General features: G+C 43.2%; 1 protein-coding gene across 1 annotated transcript in view; it reads left to right on the forward strand.

Annotated features, from left to right (window-relative positions):
- Positions 1-22372, forward strand: part of MTMR14 (myotubularin related protein 14) — a 65018-nt gene that overhangs the window by 30142 nt on the left and 12504 nt on the right. The window contains exons 7-14 of the mRNA XM_006888952.1: positions 1089-1162; positions 5415-5485; positions 6068-6142; positions 17847-17913; positions 18892-18977; positions 19290-19366; positions 19636-19672; positions 21903-21973. Of these exons, the coding sequence (XP_006889014.1) occupies positions 1089-1162; positions 5415-5485; positions 6068-6142; positions 17847-17913; positions 18892-18977; positions 19290-19366; positions 19636-19672; positions 21903-21973 (558 nt within the window). The remainder of the gene's footprint in view (positions 1-1088; positions 1163-5414; positions 5486-6067; positions 6143-17846; positions 17914-18891; positions 18978-19289; positions 19367-19635; positions 19673-21902; positions 21974-22372) is intronic.

Here is a 22372-nt window from a genome sequence, read left to right on the forward strand (position 1 = left end):
TGCTTTTGTGTTTATTCATAAAAGCATGAGAGAGAGACGTGTGTGTGTGTGTGTGTGTGTGTGTATTATTAGGAGCAGATGAGTCACTGCAACTCATAGCAACACCAGATGGGAACCTTGCCCTATCCTGTGCTGTCTCCACCAAATTTGAGCTCAATACTGCAGTCACTGTGTTAATCTATCTCTCTTTTGTTGACCCTCCACTTTTATAATAATGTCCTTTTTCAAGGACTGTCCGCATGTAACAGTATTCTCAAAATATATGAGACAAAGTTTCAGCATCCTTGCCTGTAAGGAGCATCCTACTTGTTCTTTCCATTTGAGTGTATGCATACGTGTACTCCTACCCATATATAAACATATGTGAATTGTCTTTACTTGTTCTCAATGGTAGCCTTAAAATAAGGCATAGTGAGCTGACATTGTATCCTAGGTCAGCATTTTGTACCTGTGTGAACATGTCCTTGTCCCCTTTCATCTGTTAAGATGAGGCTGTGTCTTCACTTGGATTCCAACTCACTAAAACACAGAGTAGACCAGCCCCAAGGGACTTCCTAGGCAAATCTTTTCAGAAGCATACTATGACTTTTTTCCCCCAAAGAGCAGCTGGTGGGTTTGAACCATGTTCAATATAATATGCCAGTTAGCATCCAGGTGCTTAACTATTGTACCTCTCGAGCACCTTTGTGTGAGAATAGTTCCAGATTTGTCCCCTTTTCAGACACTATGTTTGCCCTGTTTAAAAAAAGGTGGTCTTGTGATTGTTGGAGAAGATGGGGAAAGGAAGAGATTCTCTGCCCTCTTGGATCAGAATTTGTGAGGCTTTGGTGGCAGGTTGCCCTGCCCCTTTGAGTACTGTCTGGGAGTTCCTGTGATAATGAAGTACTCAAACTCTCACATAGAGAGGGAGGCAGAGCAGTTCAGTTTCTTAGTTGTTCAAAGTGAGCAGCATTAGAGAGGACCATCTTTAATTCAGAGACCAGCTTCTTTAGCAAGAAGTTCATTCTGAGTTACCGTAATGATCATTTGGGGGATAATGTGTGTGAGAGATTGTGATGCCATTAAGACATTGTATTTCTGTCTTGTAGTATAACCTCCTCTGAGAAGGTGGACAAAGCCCAGCGCTATGCCGACTTCATGCTCCTCTCCATCCCATATCCAGGTAGGCAGCTCTTTCCAGGGATGAGGCAAGGACACCTTTGCAGTTAAGTGTTTTGGGAGGCAGTTCATCAGTCAGCACAGGACCCAGTCTCCAATGACAATCTCTCACATTAAAGTGGAGTAGGGTCCTAGAAACACTGTTACTTGGAGTTGTCTTGGCATTTGTACACAGAACCTATAAACTTGAGCAAATTACCTCTCTGGACCTCAGGTTTTCTCACATGTTGGAGCTTATGCAGGATTTTGTGATGATTAGATGAGGTCATGTATATTAAAGTGCTCTGTGCATGTAAAGTATTATTTAAGTATAAAATGATTTGATGTCTATCGTCAATGAATCCTGATGTTCTGGGTTGTGTTAACCTGAACCTGTGCACATATTTCCTGCTGTGATGGAGTACTCTGTGAGAGTTGCCCCAGGTGAGGCTGTTGCCATGGTAGAAGAACATACATTTATCCTGTCTCTACTCCCTATCCAGCGACTTCACCCTCTTGGAAAGCACTAGATTTCCACAGAACTGTGTTTAGTTTTTTTGTTTTGCTTTGTTTTTTTAAAGATCCCAAAAGCAGCACTTAAGACTCATTAAACATCAGTGCTAAATTTCATTATTTATTAGACTGGTTTCCTGCATGGTTTGTCTCCTCAGTTATTGTCCATAGGACTCTTAGAATTCTCCCATATGCCACCTGGATAGAGCGTAGGGAGAGTGACCTCCTAGGAATATCCACATTGGAAGAACTGTGTTTTGACTCTGTCACCAAGAAGTGCAACCTATTTCCAGTATAGTATTCTTGATGTTGTTGTTTTATCAGATCATCCCAATTCATAGTGATCCTGTGTGACAAAGTAGAACTGCCCTGTAAGTTTCCTAGAAACCTATCACCAGACCTCTCTTCTCTGAAATAGTGAATGGGGTTCAAATGGCTAACCTTTTATTTGGTTAACTGCTGAATGTTTCACCTTTGTACTTAACAGATCTCTTTTGGTATCTCTGTAGCAATAGCTATTAATCCAGAATGTAACATTTATATTCGATATCAGATGCCTAACATAGTGTAAGATTTTGTCTACGTATAGAAATGAGTATCCTCTTTTTCCTTGAACCTCCTTTTTTCTCTACCAGCATTTGCCTTTAATCCTGTGTTGGATCTTGTTGTCTCCTCTTGGAGACACATAGCCAACAGCCAGGGTAGGCTGAATAACAGCAGGCTGCTCCATAGCAGGACGCCACCTCATGAAAACTGTAGGTCCATCTTGGGAGGAGAGGTTATCCTTATGAGATGTGGTGATCACTATCAACAGCTGTCGTCTGGCTTGGCAGGGTCAGAACCACTTTGTCAGAGAAAAGCCCACCAGCAGGAGTCTGCGTGGAGCCATCAGAGGGCTCTGGGGCTGGGTCGCCTGGGTTTCAAACTGCTTCCAGCTCCTGAAGAGGCTGAGGATCTCCACAGACCACAGGTTCCTCAGGACAGCGGTCAGGTTCTGTGCTGCAACAAAGGAACAAGGCATCAAGTTGTTATTTAGAGCCCAAGTAGGACTTGATCTAGAAAAAATCGGTTTTGGGCTTGTTTTTTTTAAAAAAAAAAAATTCATTTTTACGGACATTGGAATGCTCCTGCTCCAAGGAATTAGCACAATTCCCTGTGTTACAGTCGCTCTGGCTCACGTTGATACACTAAGACAGTAGAAGAACTGCCTCATCAAGTTTTCAAGGAGTCGGATTTTTCTGGAAGCAGACGGCCTCATCTTTCTCCAGTGGAGCAGCTGATGAAGTCAAACCGCTGACCTTTCATTTAGCCCAGCACTTATCCCACAGCACCACTGTGACTCCTGAACTTGTTATAAGAACAGCAAAATGTTGATATCTTGTCCCGATTCTTCTAGTTATCTGTTATTAGACCATATCCAGTTGATACATGGTTAAATATATCCCTTATTTATAATAGCAAAACGTTGGAAATGTTTTCATTATTGAGAATAATGACGGAATTATACACATCACCGGTAGAGTGATATTGTCCGTCTTTAGAAAAATGCCTAAGCTTTAGACATGGGAAAATGTCAAAGAGAATGAGCAGGATACACAATTTAATCTATAATCTTATCTCAACCAAAAAGGAGAAACATGCTGACAAATATTAGAAGAGATTTAACAAAAAGGTGAAGTTAAATCAAATCCTTTTGTGAATATTTTTCTATTATCTATTCTCATGTTTATGTACTGTTATTGGCAATATATACATTACATAGGGTTATGCTGTGTGGGGAGGAAGTAAAGAGATTATTAAAAACCAAAGCTAGAATGAGGGGAGGTAACATTACATATCTAGGTAAAGGATGGAGAAAAACTTTTTTTTTTTACTTGATAGTGTTCTTGACCTTTTATGTGCCTGTATTACTTACATAACAAGGAAATGAAACAAAATCAGTTATCCAAACCATGCCATGAAATTCAGTTTAATGCTGTTGAAGGGGTTCAGTTGAGCTCCACTGTGACTTTGAAGCCCAGCAGGAACTATGATAGTATCAGTTTTTGTTACATTGAACTTGGCCTTGAGCTGGCCCTTGAAAATAAGAAGTGCTCTGTGGGCATTTCCTTCTGGGCATCAAAATAGATGAGCTGAGAACTCTGCAGGTCACGTCTGCTCCAGCTCCGTGAGTGAGCTGCCTGCCTGTTTTGGTCCTTCACCTGTGCCTCTCAGTGGTTCAGGTAGTGCACCTCAAGCATTGTCCTCGGAACTGAGTCTATTTCAATAGTTCAAGCAGTTTATCACAAAAACTGCTATTAGGCTCCAGGCTCATCTGAGCTCAGTCTCGAGTGGGTGGTGGTGAATTTAGCAGCTAAAGTTTTGGATAACAGAACACTTCACAGGTGCTCAAGATAATTGGTGCCTCTTCTAAACCTGGACTCACAAGCTTAGGGCCTCTGTCTGATATTGATATATTTTCCTCCTCCTCAGTGAGGAACCCAAGAATAGACTAGAGCATTATAGCTGAAACTTTTTCCTGGCTTCTCCATCAGCAGTGAGACCTGGGGGGATTCGCGAGCAGAGTGTGTATGTGATGAGAGTTGAATCTGGAACATGCATGGGTGGGGTTTTGGCCCAAGAAGAGGCTCCCCCCAAAAAAATACTCTTCCCCTCCAGAGGAACCTTTGCACACTTGCCTGGTCTCAGATACGAACTTGGCTTGAGTTGCTGAAGAGTTCTGTATGAATTTTTGCCTTTTAGCCACTTCCAGAGTATTTGGGCAGACATGTGTTGCCTTTAGACACCTCACCAGAAATGGACATGTGGCCACAGCATGCGACCTAAGAAGTTTGTGTTGACCCTGGTTGAGGAACTGAGAATAACTGCAGAGAACTGCTTTCCAAATGCTTTGTGACTTGAGCCCCTTGTTGGCATAGGAACTTTGCTGTATGTGTGGTATACCATGCACAAGACTCCTTCCCTGAACACAGGCAGTGAGCCAAAGCTGCAGATCAGAGTGAGTGGCCTTTGGGCTGTGGACAGCCAGAGGAGCCTGGTGCCTGCTCGACTCAGTGAAAGCTGCAGTGTGCTGCAAACCATTTAAGGGCCTCGGGTGCTGGGTGCTTTTATGTATATCATTCCTGGCCTTACACACCATTTCACAAATGTAAAAACCAAAGCTTATGGATAAACAACTTTCACAGGTACAGATCTATGTGAAAAGCTGGAAATGTTGCCAAAGTCCTAGTCTCCATTGTTTTCCTGGCCTTTGGGCCTGCTCTAGTGGCGTTCATGATGATTCTCCAGTGTTGGTTTTGTTAAAGATAGAAAGGCTCCTGAGTACATTTCAGACACTGTACTTTGTCTTCTCCCACTAGGTTAACTCAAAGGACCGAATTATTGCCCCCATTTTGTAAGTGAGGGAGAGTGATCTTCCATAACTAAAGAGATTGCAGAAAAGAGCAGCTGGGGCTCATGCCGTGCTTTTTTTTTGGCTGGCTCTTGACACCGCAGGGACTTGTAAAATGAAGGGACCTGAAGTTAGGGAGAAGTGTCCAATACAGAGAAGAGATGAAGTGAGCTTCCAGGAGCTGTGAAGGCAGGTCCTGCAGCCTAGCCCCTGTTCACAGTGATCTCAGCTCTTCTGAATGCCACCAGTTTGATGGAGCATATGAGCTGATGGCCACTTCACCCACCAGCACACAGCCCTCACACAGCCGGGGCATCTCAGGAGAGTACCAGCTAGGAAGTAGAGTATCATTAACTCTGCCCTTCTTTTCCAGGCTGTGAATTTTTCAAGGAGTATAAGGATCGGGATTACATGGCTGAAGGTCTGATTTTTAACTGGAAGCAGGTATGTGCAGTAACAGTCATTTGCCTGGGTCTTAGGTTTATTTGTAAAGGGATATCAGTGAGAATGGGGAGCAATCTTTTGGGAAGAAGCAATGGCCCTTTTCCTTAATGGTCTTTCTTGGAAGAGTTTTATTTCTCTTCTGTGTCTCTTGCATGTGTAAGTTCTTTTCAAATAGACTTTATTCTCCCTCTCTTTTTAATTTCTTCCTTTTCTTAAGAATTTTTGTGAGACAAAACTGGAGAAGTCCTTTCTCTCCCTACTAACTGCTTAGAGAAGGGAAGCCATTCTCAGGCTGTTGGAGCATACCACAGGAAACTGCTAGGCGGGATACATGTAAATGCTGGGCTGTCTAGATTGACAGACTCCGTTTAGCTGTTCTAGTGTCCAAAGTGTTCTAGCCACTTTGATTTCCAGTTGTCCCTCCTGGGGTAGCAAGGCACCTGACCTGGAGAAAGGCCTCTTGCTTGTAGTCCTCCTAGCCCCTTAGTGTCCGCTAATTGACCACACCACATCCCACCCCCACCCCCACCCCCAGCCCCTTCCTGTGAATAGCCATGTTTTATGGTGCCTTTCTGTCCCCAGGACTACGTTGATGCCCCACTGAGCATCCCCAACTCCCTGGCGCATTCTCTGAACATTGACTGGAGCCAGTATCAGGTGAGGGGCTAAATCACCATGGGCAGGGAGGGGACTAAGGGTGCCCCCATGCAGATGCCTTGTAGCCAGTTGCCCTGACTTCTTAGACTCTGGGAAAAGGACAAACTGTGTACCTGTTTAACTCTGTCTCTCCTGATCTGCTCTTGCCCCAGATAATCAAAGCTTTTTGAAAGTGACTCATTTAAAGATGGGTGTCCACCAGGGGGTTCTGTTTCCAAAGGAACTCTTGGAGTCTTTTTCTTCATATTTGTGTTTAAGTGACTTTCCCCCTTCATTTTTTCCTTTTAAATGTGTATTCTGCCTGAGGAAGAACAGGGCTGTCTGACCTCATTTGATTATAGAAACATTAAAACAACTTCCATGATGTTTCTTCTGTCACTGTCCACGTTGAAGGGCCCACAGCTTCACAGAATAGCCATCTCTTATCTCTGTTACATAAAGCTGCTGTAACACAAATACCACGAATGGATGACATTTGAAGAACAGAAATTGATTTCCTCACATGTGAGGAGATTAGCCAGTTGTATTGAGGGTATAGCTCTTTGTTTCAGCTGGAAATTCCTGGACTTGTGGGTGTGTTTTCCTCTCTCACTGTGAAATGATCTGGGTCATCGCTCTGCACACAGATCTCTAATCAGTTTTTTCTAGAACTCAGGTTTAGGCTGCATCCACAATTGTGTAACTTCAACTGCTTATATTAGTGATTGTGTTATGGAAAGTGATTAGACTAGATCCCAAAAACAAGGGTTCGCATTCTAACATACATTTTAGTGGGACATGATTTAGTCCAGAAGTCATGATAAGTTACACAGGCCTAAAAGTGGCCAGCAGTCTAAATTGCCACCTGCTGTAACCAGGATGAGGTGGCCTTGTTCTTACTGTCACTCTCCTCATGTTCTGTCTCCTACCTCGCTGCCACTGCTTATTCGCCACAGGTCTGGATGACACACTCCCCTTCAGAAAGATGTCCCCAATCAGCCCTTTCTCCCCTGGCCTCAGCAGATAGGGTAGTTGAATATATTCCCATTAACCCCTAGATACCTCTCTGCCATGGCCTTTTCCCCTAGACTCTGTTCACTGCATTGCAATCTGCTTGGGGCCCCCAACCACGAAATTGGCACAGCTAAAGGAACTAGATGGTGCCAGGCTTTCAGAACAGAAAATATTGGGGGGGGGGGAATTATAGCAAAGACAAGGATTACTGGTCTGGTAGGAACTGATGGAACCCAACATGATGCCCTTGGTCACTGTTGAAGCCTAGAACTGAAGTAGCCTCAAGCCTTAGCGTTCAGCCAGAGAGTGCCTAGAATATGACCAGTGACATGAGAGAGGGGCACACTCCTTCAGGCAAGACAGAGTTCACAGGTGGCATTTCCCACCAGGTTCTAAAGCAGTTTCCTTGCTTTCTAAATGTCATGTACACCACTATGCCATCATCAAATTTCCCCTGACCACTGAGTCAGCTATGAAGAAGATAGAAGATAACAACACACTTGTGTTCATTGTGGATGTCAAGGCCAATAAGCACCAAATTAAACAAGCTGTAAAGAAGCTCTATGACATTGATGTGGCTAAGGTCAACACTTTGATTAGGCCTGATGGAGAGAAGAAGGCCTATGTTCGACTTGCTCCTGATTATGATGCTTTGGATGTTGCCAACAAAATTGGGATCATCTAAACTGAGTCCAGCGGGCTAATTCTAAATGAAATAAATTTTTCTCACCATAAAAAAAAAAAAATGTCATGTACATATAAATTCTATTTATTGTGCTTATTTACCAAGTTAGAAGATGTCTGTATAATGAAACTGCTTTCCTAGTAGTAAAGAGGAAGACTCAGCAAGATGGAGCGACACAGGAGGTCAAGCACATCAGATCGTGAAGGTGGCACAAGATAGGGCAAGGTTCAGATTTGTTATTCATAGGCTTGCTGTGAGTGAGCTCTGGTGGCAAGAAGCTGCACTTCAATCCCAAAGACAAGCAGTTCAAATCCACCAGCTACTCCACAGGAGAGAGATGAGCGGTCTCCTACTGTGTAGTTTGCTGCCTCTGAAAACCCACTGGAGGGTCAGCTGTGGGTCTATTCCAACTCATTGGTACTCAACACCAACAACAGGGTCACTACAAGTCAGGTCAACTCAGTGGCACCTAAAACAACAACGTTAGTTATTGAACACAATTTAAAAATAAAAATTAAGAGCATCAGGGGCAGGCACCATTTGCTCAGGGCTAATGCTCAGAAGTCAGAGATGAGACAGAGCAGCAAATGGGAACAGGAAACAACAAGGAGGAAATGGGAGGAGAGCTGTTACAGTGCAGGGATTATGACAATGTGTATAAATTGTCCAATGGAAAACCAGCCTGCTCTATAAACATTTAAAAGAGCAGCTAACAGAAGGGAGGGAACACTAATGAAATTCCAAGTGCAGAGAGAGGGCTGAGGGGCTTGGTGTGTTGAAAGCTGGGCTGTCTTCAGATGCTGCCTCTCTGTGAGGCCCATTCCACTAGCATTGGTCCCACTGTGTTTCTCATCATTCTCTACCTCAGGCTGGGGATGGCCTCTGCTCTCTGCCTCACTAACATTAGGTTTCCCAGGACTCTTCTCCTCTTCACCGTCTCTCCAAGGATCTTACCCAACACTGATAGTCAACCTACCAATTGGCATTGTGTTCCTCCATCACCATTTGTTTGTTTTGGGTTTGTTGGAGTTTTTTAAGTGAGATAAAAGATAAATTTATTATGAAAGCTAAGAAGTATAGCACTTGTCTGTCAGTTTGCTATACTGAGATAACTTGGGGTTGCTGTGATACTGTATGTTGTGTCATTGGTGTGCAAATGCCATAATGGCTACTCATGGTAGACAGGGTTGGTAGAGCTCTTACATTAACACAGGCTTAGAAGAAGGATTGGCATCCACTTCTTTTTTTTATTATTATTAATTTTAATGAACATTTACAGAGATTTTGGATTTCCATTCATTCATTGTTGCACTTTTCTCCCTGCCCGCCCCTCTCCCCAGTCAGTTAGCTCCTCTCATTGCTCCTCTCTTTGAAAAGTAAATGAAGGCAGCTCTGGTGACCTAGTGGCAAGAAGCTGCACTACAATCCCAGAGGCTGCGGTTCAAATCTGCCAGATGCTCTGCTGGAGAAGGAGGGACAATCTCCTCCTGTACCAGTCAGATCTAATTTGATGGTACACGCACAGAATAATAAAATAAAAAGAAGAAAAAATTTAAAAAATAAAAAGAAAAGTAAATGAAAAATTCCTTCATTGGTATACAATCCCCACCCCCTTCCCAAGTACACTCTACTCTGCAACCTTCATTCTGGACTCTTGTGAGAACCATAATACCCTATCATATATCGGTTTTAAACTGTTCTCTCCCTCATCTGTTTCAATGCAGCATACAGCATTTACCCAGTTTTTCTCAGTTTTACCCCAACGCTGATGTCAGTCCCATTCTACAACAGTGGCACCATGCAATATTTGTCCTTTTGTGACTGAGATATTTCACTCAGCATAATGTCCTCCAGGGTCACCCATTTTGAATAATACTGCATGAGTTCCTTATTTTTTAATGCAGCATAGTATTCCATTGTGTGAATACACCACAGCTTCTCTATCCATTTGTTTGTTGATGGGCACTTGGGTTGTTTCTAACTCCTTGCTATTGGGAACAGAGCCGCAATAAACACGGGTGTGCATTGGCATCCACTTCTTAAACAACAGGTCTTTGGAAACTTTCTGAACATTACAGCAATGATGATATAGAGCAGGGTTAGATATTTTGTTCAAAGGATTGCTATGAGTCATACTTGACTCGATGGCACAGTAACATCTCAAACTGTGAGTGGGCCTCTCCCAGAAACAGGTGAAAAGACCGCCTTTAATCTTTCAGCAAGTGTCCCCTCAAGCAGCCAGCCATTCCCCCCTACTCACTCTCATTTCTGTTGTGAGCTAGACTCCTCCGTTTACCCAGACCCTGGGTTCTTTTCTCCCCTTTGGCCATTACAGAGTCCTGTGAGTTCTTTCCATCTCAGCCATTCTGAAGTTACCAGAGCCACCTGACCTCCATTTCTTCCACTAGCCAGAGAGTCCTCTTCTATCCCAACCTGAGGGTGGGCCCTTCTGAGGAGTGAGGAGGAAGATTAGTGCCTGGCAGACAGCAAGCTTTCCCGGGGTCACCTTGCCTAAAAAACCCACGGCTGACTTGATTCTTCCCAGGGGACTTCATGTAGCTTACTCAGCTTTCTGTTGATGCCCCGTTCTTCAGCCACTGTGGCTCCCTTAACCTTGCTCCTTGAATGCAATATATGCACTCCAGTCTTGCAAATGCTGTCCCTTTTGTCTGAGACATTTGTCCCTTCTCTCTCTTTTTTTCACCCCACATTTTTGTGATTGGAGTGAAAATTTACAAGGCATACTAGATTTTCAGTCGTTCATTCATACAAATTTTGTTTTATAACATGAATTACTGTAACCATAATATCTGTTCATCCATTCATTCCACATTACCTTTTTACTGTAGCCATCTTAGTAAATGTTTTATTGTCTAAATAAATATATTGTCTATTTATTAATTTTTACTTCCTTCTCCTTTCCTTCCTAATTCTGGTAACCATCCAAGAATGATTCTGTGTATAATAAACCTTTTCTCTCCCTACCCTTGTGGTCGTCTTATATGGTATTTGTCCTTTTGTGACTGACCTATTTTACCTGCAGAATGCCCTCTCGATTAATAACTGTTATGCAGTGTTCATTGAATTCTTTACTTTTTTTTAAATTTTAATGAAAGTTTACAGAGACTTTGGGTTTCTGTTCATTCATCGTTGCACTTTTCTCCCAGCCCACCCCTCCCCCCCCCAGTTCGCTCTTCTCTTTGAAAAGTAAAAGAAAAATTCTTTCATTATTTCACAATCCCTTCCCCCATGTTGTAGTATACTCTATTGTGTGAATATACCATAGTTTCTTTTCACCCACTGATGAACACTAAAGTTGTGTCCATCTCTTTGCTATTGAGAGTGATGCTGCAATGAACATGGATGTGCAGAAATGCTTTTTAGAGTGGTTGCGTCATGTACTTTATGTCCTCATCAGAAGTGTATGAAAATTAATCTCTCTACATCCTCACCAAGATTTGTCATTTATTCCCACTCTGTTTACTACTGTTCTCCCTCATTCACTCATTGCTGTAGATAACCTTCTGTTGGGTTTCCAAGGCTATAAATGGATTGCTGATCTTTCTTCTGAGAAGAATCCTGGTGGATTCAAACCAGAGAAAGGCCTCCTTTGGAGTTAGCCACACAAGTGTGAGGTATTATTGTTTTGATTTGTATCTGTGCACTACAGTCCCAAAGGCACGCAGTTCAAATCCACCAGTTGCTCCACGGGAGAATGATAGGCAATCTCTTTTCCTGCAGTTTATTGCCTTTGAAAACTTAGAGGGTCAGCTGTGAATTGGTTCTGACTCAACTGCACACAAAAACAACAATTGCAAATACACTTGCTGCTTTGTCATGGATTACATCTCAACACCAAAAGGGCAAAAGTCCCACTGGACCAATAAATTGTCAGTAATGTAATTTTACTTGGATCCACAAGCAACACCAATGGTTGTAATAACAGTAAATCAGAAAATGTGTTTCATTGGGAAAATATACTGTCAAGGGAGCTCTGGTGGCCTAGAGGCAAGAAGCTGCACTGCAATCCCAAAGGTACACTGTTTGAATCCACCAGATGCTCTGCTGGAGAAGGAGGGGCAATCTCCTCCTGTACCAGTCAGATCCGATTTGATGGTACACACACAATAATAATAAAATAACATTAAAAAAAATACACTGTCAAGGACCTATCTAGGTAACAAGCAATGATGTCAGTTTAAAGACTAAGGTGGACCTGATCCAAGCCATAATATTTTCAGTTCTTAGACATCTAAAAGTTGGACAATGTATGACAGAAGAATTAAGGCCTTTGAATTGTGGTGTTGGAGTAGAGTACTGACATCCCATGAACTGCCAAAAGAACAAACAAATTGTTTTGGAGGAAGTACAGCTGGGGTTATTCTTTACAAATTGTATAAATTTTTAAAATGAGCCCCTTGTGATTTTTTTTAGGTCATTTTTCCCAATCTAGAGGTTTTTTACTTTTTTTTAAAGAAGTCTTTTTTCTGCTAGTTTATTTACAAAATTGTAATACATCATTTTCAAGAACAAATTATTTCAATTTCCCTCACCCATCAAATTGTACAACCCTATGATTAATCCCCACTCCCCCTGCACATCCATATCCCTCTGCTTCCAACCTCTCCCACCCCTCTTTGATCGTTATTCTACAATAATGGTTTTATACAATATTTATCCTTGTGGGACTGAGTTAGTTCACTCAGCATAATGCTCTCCAGTCCCTCTCAAGTTAGGTAATAATTTTCAAAATCATTGTTCCTGTGTGCTGTATAGTATTCCATTGTGCAAATGTACCATAATTACTCAATCCATTCATTTGTGGTTGGACATTTGGGCTGTTTCCATGTTCTTGTGATGGTGAATAATGCTGCTATGAACATTGGTGTACAAATCTCAGTTTGTGCCTTAGTTCTCATTTTCTCAGGGTATATTCCAAGTAGTGGAATAGATTGGTCATATGGAATTTCTATGTTCAGTTTTTTGAGGACGTGCCAAACTACCTTCCAGAATGGTTGTATGATTTTACAGTCCTACCATCAATGTATAAGAGTTTCTTTCTACAAGGAACTCATGCAATATTATTCAAAATGGTTGACTCTGGAGAACATTATGCTGAGTGAAATATCCCAGTCACAAAAGGACAAATATTACATGATGCCACTGTTGTAGAATGGGACTGTCCTTGGGGTTGGGGAGAGACTGAGTAAGATGGGTTCAATAATGTATACTGCACTGAAACAGAGGAGGGAGAGAACCGTTTAAAAGAGAGATATAACTGGGTATTTCTGTCATGACAGGAGACTAGAGCGAGGGCTACATGGGGGAGGGGACCTGGGGGAGGGGACCTGGGGGAGGGTTTGTAAAACAATGAAAGAATCTTTTCTTTTACTTTTCCAAAAAAAAAAAAAAGAGTTTCTTTCTTGCCTCATCCCCTTCAACATTTATTACTTGCTTCCCTGTTAAACTTTGCCCTTGTTACTGGAGTGAGATAAGTATTTACTTTTTAGAAGGTACCAGTCTAGTTTATCCTCTGTCTGTACATACTCAGTTTTATTTTATTTTCTGTTTATGCCTTAAATTTTTGTTGTTGTGTACTGTCAAGTCAGAACTGACCCGTAGCTTACCCTCTTGCAGGATTTCAGAGGCAATTAATTGCACGGGAGGAAATTGCCCATTCTTCCCCTGTGGAACACCTGGTTTATTTGAACTGTGTGCTTTTAGGATTGCAGCACACTTCCTTACCATTTGTTGTTGTGTATCATCAAGTTGGAACTGGCCTATAGTTGACCCTCCAGTGGGTTTTGAGAGGCTGTTAATGACACAGGAAGAGATTGCCTATCCTTCTCCCACAGAGCAGCTGGTGGATTTGAACCACATGCCTTCGGAATTGCAGTACAGCTTCTTGCCCCTAGGCCACCAGTGCTCCCTGCTCCTTGCCTCTAAGCCGCCCTAAATATGCCTCAGTTTTTTTCTTTAATCTTTATGCTTTTATGTATACTTTATACTTACGGGTTTTATGCCTAGGTCTTTGATCCATTTTTACTTTATGTATATGATGTGAGGTATGGACTTGTTTGGATTTTCTACAGATAGATAAATGGTTTTGCCAGCACTATTGCTTAAAGAGGCTGTGGTTTCCCCATTCACTGGATTTCATCTCTTTATTAGATATCAGCTATCCAGAGGTGGATGGGTTTATTTCTCCGTTCTATGCATTGGTCTAATGTATCTGTTGCTGGGCCAGTGCCACACTGTTTTGATTACTCTGACTGTGTAGTAGGTTTTGAGAGCAGGGTGTGTAAGGCCACCTACTTTTTCTTTACTAGTGATTTATTTATTTCATTCCTTTCCATATAAAGTAGATGATTACTGTCTCCATCTATTTGAAGGATGATAATTGGAATTGCTTGGTTTATGTAATAATGTCTTGTAATTTTCTTTGTATTGGTCTTTTGTCTCTCTGGTTAGACTTATTCCTAAATATTTTATCATTTGAGGGCCTATGGTAAATGGCATTTTTTTTCATTTCCTTTTCAGAGTTCTCTCTGTTATTTAGAAGATTTTTGTGTACTGATCTTATACCCTGCCACTCTGCTGAATTGTGCAGTTAGATCCAGTAGTTTTCTTGCTGAGTCTTTGAATTTCAATCTAAAGGATCATATTCACAAATATTGATAGTTTTACTTCATGTTTACCAATTTGGTTGATTTTTATTTCCTTTTCTTATTGCTTATATTTTATTGGGAATTTTTGCATCTACATTTCTCTTTTATTTTTTAAAAAATTATTATTATTATTATTAGTGTGTGTGTGTGTGTGTGTGTGTGTGTGTGTGTGTGTGTGTACTGTCAAATCAGATCTGACTGGTACAGGAGGAGATTGTCCCTCCTTCTCCAGCAGAGCATCTGGTGTATTTGAACCATGCACCTCTGGGATTGCAGTGCAGCTTCTTGCCACTAGGCCACCAGAGCTCCCCTAGCATCTACATTTCATGAGATGTTCATTTATAACTTTATTTCTGAATAGTGACTTTTGCCTAGCTTTGGAATTCTGGTTATGTTTGTTTATAGAATGATTCTGAGAATTATTCTGGGCATATATATATTTTTTTATATTCTGAAATATCTTGAGTGGAATGAGAGTCAGATCTTTGCTGAATGTTTTTTAGATTTCACTAGTGAAGCTGTCTGGACTCTTTTTTTTGGTTGGACATTTGTTGGACTGTTCAGTTTCTTTTGTAATGGGTCATCAAATTTTCTACCTCTAGCTTAAGTGGACAGTGCATTTCTGAAAATTTGTTTCCTTTAGATTTTCAAATTTATTGGAATTTCATTCTTAATGTTCTTTGTTTCAGTTGGTTTTGTTACATCTCCCATTTCATTTCTTATTGGTGTTATTTTCATCTTTTTTTCCTTCTATTTGCTACGGACATATCAGTTTTGTTAATTTCTTCAAGGAAATAACTTCTCATCTTAGTAATTCTTTGTCTTTTTGTTTGTAATTTCATTTCTTTTTTTTTATCCTAATTGTTATTTCCTTTCTTCTAGAGACTATAGGGCTTGCTTGCTCTTAATGTCTTTATTCTTTTACACAATAATATTCAAGTAGGGTGTTGGTTTCCATATAGTTTATTTTCCCCCCTTGCTCTTCCTGCTTTTGATCTCTAATTTTATAATTTGCTCAGACAAGATGTTTTGTAGTATTTTTGTGTTTTTTAAATTGAGGCTTGCTTTGTGGTGGTCTAATCTAGAGAATATTTGTGTGCACTGGAGAAGGAGGTATATTGTTCTACTCTTGTTGAGTAGAATAGTCAACATTTGTCTGCAAGAACAAATTAGTTAATTGTTCTGTTTTAACTAGATGCAGCTCTTCTGCATCTTTGTTGGATTTCTTTCTAGTCATTCTGTTCTTAACTGAAAGTTGTAGGTGTATTAAAGACTCCTGGTATTATTGTAATATATTCTTTTTCTCTTTTCACATCTTTTCAAGTTTAATTTTTCTATCTTTTTATCCCCTCTCACTTTTTTTTTAGACTCTCAGATCATGTCTCTAAGATGCTGTCCCTAACATCTTACAGGTCAGGTTAGATTCTCAGTTACATGCTCTTGTACCCCCTCTTGGCTCCTTTTTAATCATCACTATGTGTTGGGTTTTGCCATCTTCCTATGTGAGGGTCAGTATTGCTGTACTTACCATGTATCCCCAAGGCCAGGCCCTCAGGAGATGTGCAGCATTGGTCCCCAGAGGAACCACAGACAGAACTTGTATAGCAGTCTAGTTGTGTCATGCTGCTTCCAAGAAAACCATATAGAAGTCCTTAAAGAGATGCTGGCTCTTTGCTGTGCCCTTTGGCCGCATCCAAGTATGGCTGATTTTCAAGCTAGCATGGCAGGGCTGTCAATGAGGAATCGTTCTGCAGGTACCAAGTCTTCTATTAAGGTGCACACACAGCCTCCACCCTTGCAGGGTTCATTGTAAAAGCAGAGGCAAAAAGGTAGCCTTGTCATATGTCACCAGGCCATTGGCCGAGAAGACTTTGGAGGCTGAGTAGAGTTGCCAGCTAGGGGTTTCAGGCATGGATACACAAGCACAGGTGTGGCACCATCACTGGGGACTTTCTCCTGGAGCTGGTCTTCCTCGTGAGCAGCAAGCCTCTCAGACTCTGCTTCCTCTTTTCAGTGCGGTATCATGACTAAGACATGAACATAGGCATGTGGCAGGGCTCCACTCAGCTCTGTGACCGTGGGCCCATCGTCTCTGGGACTCCTACCTCGGCACTGGGAGCAGTATAAATTTCCTGATGATCACTGTGTCTGTGTTAGCTCATGGTTTGCAGCTCTGCATGCCTTGGCATCCCCTAGCAGCGTGCTCGCTTCCAGGCTTCCTGCTTTACCTTTGGCTTTGTTCTCTAGAGCCTCTCCTCTCTCTGCTGCTGCTCCTTACCTGGCAAGAATCATAGAAAAGAGGAAGTCTCCTGGTGCTGTTGTGTGTTGAGCCAAATGCATTTAGAGACTCCCTCCCCTCCCTCGTGCTACCATGGGTAATGACTTTATTAGTGCAGCATTGCAGTGCTGTCTCTGGAACTGCCGAAAGTGGGTCAGAACTCTCTAGGGGCTGTAGGAAGGTCAGGTAAATGAGCTGATTTTTGAATTCTTGGGAAAACCATTCCAATTACAAGTGCCAGGTCTGCCCTCCCCCTCCCCTGGGAAGTGCCTCTGCTGGCACCACTGCCCTCTCTGTGGCCCAGCACAGTGCACAGTGGTGTTGAGGAGAAGCTTTGCCAGACGGGGAGAAGGGACCGCAGAACCAGGTCAGGCCCTCATCGGGATCTCAGGTTCCAAGTGGGCTGCTCCTCAGAGGCTGACACAGGGCTTTTGCTTAGACCAGAGCAGAGGTTCCTAAACTCTTAACAGCTTTCGCTTCTTTTTTCCCTCTTCCAGCTCATAGGCATCATGTTTTAAAAGATGTTATCTGCCAAACAGGCATGTATTATTCATCAAAAGACAGAGTATGCAGTGAATGAGTAAAAAGTGAATGAACTGTGTTTGATGAGGAAGTTGATATTTGAGTTGGTTTCTGTGATGTAGAGGCCATGGAGGAATGATAATTTTTTTTCCCTATTTGGCCTTTTTGAGATGTTTACCAGAGGCTTGTAGCTCTTTGTCTTTACCTTTCCTGATTCCCCAAACAGCTTTCTGGACAGCCTAGGAACCAGAGGAGGCCACCTACCATTGCTCATGACTGTTGCTGTGAGATGTGAAGGGTGAATGGCCACTCTTCCCCCTTTCTGAACCCAAACATCAGCCTAAAGTGCCTGGAATGTGGGGGGCTCAACAAGCAGCTTGAGCAGGGGCCAGAGCTGGGATATGTAAGATTTGAGTCTTGTACCTTTTGACCAGGAGCTGTTTATACCTTTTATCTTTGGTATAATCCCTTCTCTAGCGTTGTGGGTTTTCTTAATACTCTAAATCCCCAACCTGAGTTAGACGTTTATCCTCAGACCCTTTTATCCTCTCTCAACAGAGTTGGGACCTGGTGCAACAAACACAAAACTACCTGAAACTGCTGCTCTCTATAGTGAACAGTGATGGTGAGTCTCTTCCCAGACCTTGAGCTGCTGTGTTTTCCATATAACACCAGCTACCTCCTTCTGTCACCTGCATGAGACTCCTTGCCTCCTGTAAGAGAAACATGGATATACCTTAGACTGTCTTGGGCTGGGTGGGATATATCCACAGACAGTGTTCCCTCAAACCCTGAAAGACAAAATTAAGACCTCATTGTCATCATTTTATGTGTTGTTGAGTTGCAGCTGACCCATAACTGATGCTTCACTGGGTTCTCAGAGGCAGAAGAAGGAAATTCACACCTATCTTCACATAGCAGCTGGTGGATTTGAACAGCATGCCTTTGGGGTTGTAGCCCAGCTTCTTAACACTAGGCCACCAGAGCTCATATAACTTCATACATACTTTGAATAACAGAATGTTTGTGTAGCAGCCAGGAAGGGAGACAGGGCAGACAGAAAGTGCCCGAGATAAGGTGTTCATGACAAACCACAGACAGTGGTTTGGCTGAGTCTGTGGGCCTGACCTGGGCACACAGAATGGTGTAGGGTGGGCTCACTCTTTATGATTCATCAGGTGCCAGTCAGACTTTGGCGTTACACTTGCTTTTCCATTTGGAAACTTATTAGCACATGTGACCAAGAAGTCAGGAGATAGATCCAGGGACCTAAGAGTAACAGAAGGATCCCTCTCCCTTTTTTATGCCCATTTTTTGAGAGTTAGCTTCACTATCGGCCATTCTCTGTTCTCCTGTTCCATAATACCTGAAGTATCCCCTTGAGAAACTTTGGGCCAAGAAATGCAGACCAGCCTACTCAATGACCTGGGCAGAGCAGAGTGGGCTTCATGCTAAACTGCTCCCCAGAATGAAGGTTACTACACCAACACCCTCATTTGGAGAAAAATCTTGGATACCCACAAAGGGGAAAGAGTCCCAGGGATGGATTGGCTCCTTCATGCTGGCCCCCTCACTGGGCCTCCTATTCTGTGATTCCACATAGATGACAATGGACTGCTGGTGCACTGTATCTCAGGCTGGGATCGGACGCCCCTCTTCATCTCTCTCCTACGCCTTTCCCTGTGGGCTGTGAGTATGGATGGGCGAGCATGGTGTCAAGGCATTCAGAGACCTCTACCAAGATCTGTCCCTTGGGAACATGAGGATTATCTCTAGAAAGTAGAGATTTGCCCTTAGGTCCCCCTAAGGCTCAGAGCATGTATTCTGCTTGAACCTGTTAATTGTGAATGATCATTGTTGTCCCTGCTTCCCCAGGGTCCTGGGCTATATCTGGGTCTGTGAGTGTGAGTCAGCTCCTGGGATCAGAATAGAGCAGGGTGTTCGTGTTCATTTCATGGGAAAGCACCTTGACTCTTACTGTGTCTTCCCTTTTGTGTCCAGGATAGGCTAATTCACACCTCCCTCAAGCCTGCTGAGATCCTCTACTTGACTGTGGCCTATGACTGGTTCCTTTTTGGGTAAGCCAAGAGGAAGGAAAGTTTGAAGGGTGGGATGGAGTACAGCAGGTCAGTCTGCTTTGACTGAATTTCTGTTTGTGGGACGTTGTTCTGATGATCTGGATTCAGAGGTGAAGCCAGACCTGTGCCTTTGGGAGGACTGAATATGCTCATCTGGCTCCGTTTGATGCTCTGGTTCCAGGGATGTTTCTGCTCTCTTGTGCCTCTGGTCCTGTGTTTGCCCTCATGTATTGGTGCTGCTCATTTGAACCCTCTTTTCATTTTTGCAGACATATGTTGGTAGATCGGCTCAGCAAGGGTGAGGAGGTAAGTCTAGTACCTGGTCTGTGACCACATCTCAGGGCACCTTGAACTGTGGGCTTTGTTGATGACACAAGGAGAGAATGTTTGATGTGTGCTGGGGTGACAAGTACTGTCTACACCAAGAGGAGCCTAATAGGGACAGCACAGGGCCACACAGAACAGCTCAGAATCTGTATCCATTCTCTTTCCCTTCGATTGCTTCCATCATTGGTGACTAGAGGGTGGTGTGTGGGGTTGAATGCATGCCTGTGTGTATTCACATGCTCAAAAGCTCTGAACCCTTAGGACTTCCTACCCATCTATAGGAAGCAGCCCATAGTCAGCTCACATGGACCAGCTCTGTCCTTTCCTCTTCATGTGTCTTCTGTATCAACATCTTATTCCTCACTGCCTCCCTGTACTCCTAGACTTTTAACTGCTTTGAGCTCCTTTTGAGTTGCTTGTTTTTCCTATTAAATAGGCCTGGAGCCAGACCTGACTTTCAATTCCAGTCATCCATATTTCCTAGTTGACCTTAGTCATGTCATTCACCCTAGGTGACCTTAGTCATGTCATTCACCTCTGTACCTGAAGCGCCTTACATTAAAAATGCTGTCTCACTTGAAGATTGAGTCCCAGCATAGGCCTTTCTTTCTCCTCCCCAAATCCACCCAGCCCAGTGTTCTGGAAACTCTTCCTCCTCTGGGCCTCTGGAGGCTGCCCTCCTCCCAGGGCATCTTATCTTCTCCTTTTGTTCTTCGCTCTCCCTCCCAGATCTTTTCTGAGCACTTCCTGATCTGCCAGGGCTGCAGAGCTCAGAAGCTGCTCCTCTGGGAGTTCTGCTAGAGGCAACTACTTTGGCATTGAAATCAACACAGTAAGCCCCTTTGTTGCATCTCATTTGAGGCTTGCTGACACTCCAGGACATCCTGCCATCCATGAAACCCACTCCCACCTCCAGCCAAAAGTAAGCCAGATGCTTCCCTCAGAGATCCAGGCTGGTCTGGTCCTCTGTGCATAAGCCAGCACTTCTAGGACAGTTGATCTTCAGTAAAGAGGCTTGTTCTTTTACGTTTCCTTTTTTTTAAATTAACAACTATGCAGCATACAGAGAAACTCCACCTGTTCTCCCCCTGCCCTCTTCAGTGTTTGGTATCCTTAGCATATTAAATACCTAAAGGTCTGCAGTAAACACATGTATTTTATCTAGCACATTTTGATGCTGACCGAGTTAGGTTGTTTTGATTTTGGATGCTCTTGGAAACATGTAGGTATTTCTAAGAGGGGTTTTTGGACTCCTCCTAGCCCCCATATAAGGGGAACCTGAGAGTTTTGCTTAAAAGTGACAGAAATCTTGTGTACATTGGATGGAGAACCACTGGACTGGGGAGAGGATACTTGCTTGTAGAAGCAGGACTGTAACCAAAGGCCAGGCTCTCTCTTCTTCCTGTGCTTCCTCAGCCTTCAGACTGGAGCCTCTAATCTCCTGAGCACCTGCAGCTGCCCCTGTCCTCAGTTCTTCTGACCCTTCACTCCTGGGCCATCTTCCCAAATTTGTTCCCTTTTCCTCTGTGTTTCTTCTGTACCTCCATATTCTCCCTGCCTCCAAATTCTTTCTCTTTACCAGCTAGCTATCCTTCACTGTTAGCTTCTTTCCTTATAATTCTGAGAGGGTAAGTGAGAGGAGAAGCTATTGTCTTCTTTATATATTCTTTGATAGCTTGAGAATATGTGTGGATGTTGCGTTTGAGGGTGGTGGTTGTGAGGTAACTGCAACTCATAGCACCTACACATAAAACAGGACCAAATTCACCTGGATCCTGTGCCCTCTTCACAGTCTCTATAGTGTTTATGCCCTTTATTATAGTCCCTGTGTCAGTGTAGGGTTTGAAAAAGAACAAGCTTAACTTCTTGCATTGCCAAGAAGAAAACACTGTCCTTTCCTTCCTCACATTAGCCAGGTACAACATCTGCCAAGTCCTGAGACTTCCATGCCAGACCATTTCTAGACCAGAATGTTCAACCCCTAAAGCTGAGCTGGGGAGAGCTGCTGGCCTAGTGATAAGGAGCTGCGCTACCAACCCTGAGGCTTGCAGTTCAAATCCACCAGCTGCTCCTCAGAAAAACTGTGTGCCATCTTCTCACAATGTACGGCCTCTGAAAACCTACCACTACAACAAAGCAGGGCTGCTACAATAAGTCTTCTCCTCGGGGAAGGTTGTCTTATTGCTTGCTGCTGTTTGGTTTTTTTCAGATTTTCTTCTTTTGCTTCAATTTTTTGAAGCATATCACTTCTGAGGAATTCTGTGTTCTGAAGACACATAGGTAAGGGGTATAGCCACTCCTGAAGCACGCTGGCACTAACCTCCCTGAGACCAGGATAGGTGTCCTTGGGGAGGGCCAGGAGGTAGGAGAAGCTCTTCTCAAAGACCAGGTGCTAAGGTTGGCTTAGAATCGTATGAGTTGAAGGCTTAGACCAAATGAATGATCTCTGGTGCCTGGGTGAGCAAGGTGGGTACTGCAGAGGAAAGCCAGCTCTGGGACAAGAGGATTCTGCCTGACAAACTCTTCTCCACTTCCTTAGGCTCCTTGAGTATGCAGAGGAGCTCGGTCTCTGGGTCCCTGCAGAAGGCATGTCCTTGCCACTCATCATTGTGGAGGACTGCTTTCAGCCTGGCAGGCAGGTGTCCTGGCTGTTGGTTGCCATAGGGCCCCCCTAGGAGT

This window comes from Elephantulus edwardii, unplaced genomic scaffold (genome assembly GCF_000299155.1).
Source record: "Elephantulus edwardii isolate Elephantulus edwardi_28Jun2011 unplaced genomic scaffold, EleEdw1.0 scaffold00073, whole genome shotgun sequence".
Lineage (NCBI taxonomy): Eukaryota > Metazoa > Chordata > Mammalia > Macroscelidea > Macroscelididae > Elephantulus > Elephantulus edwardii.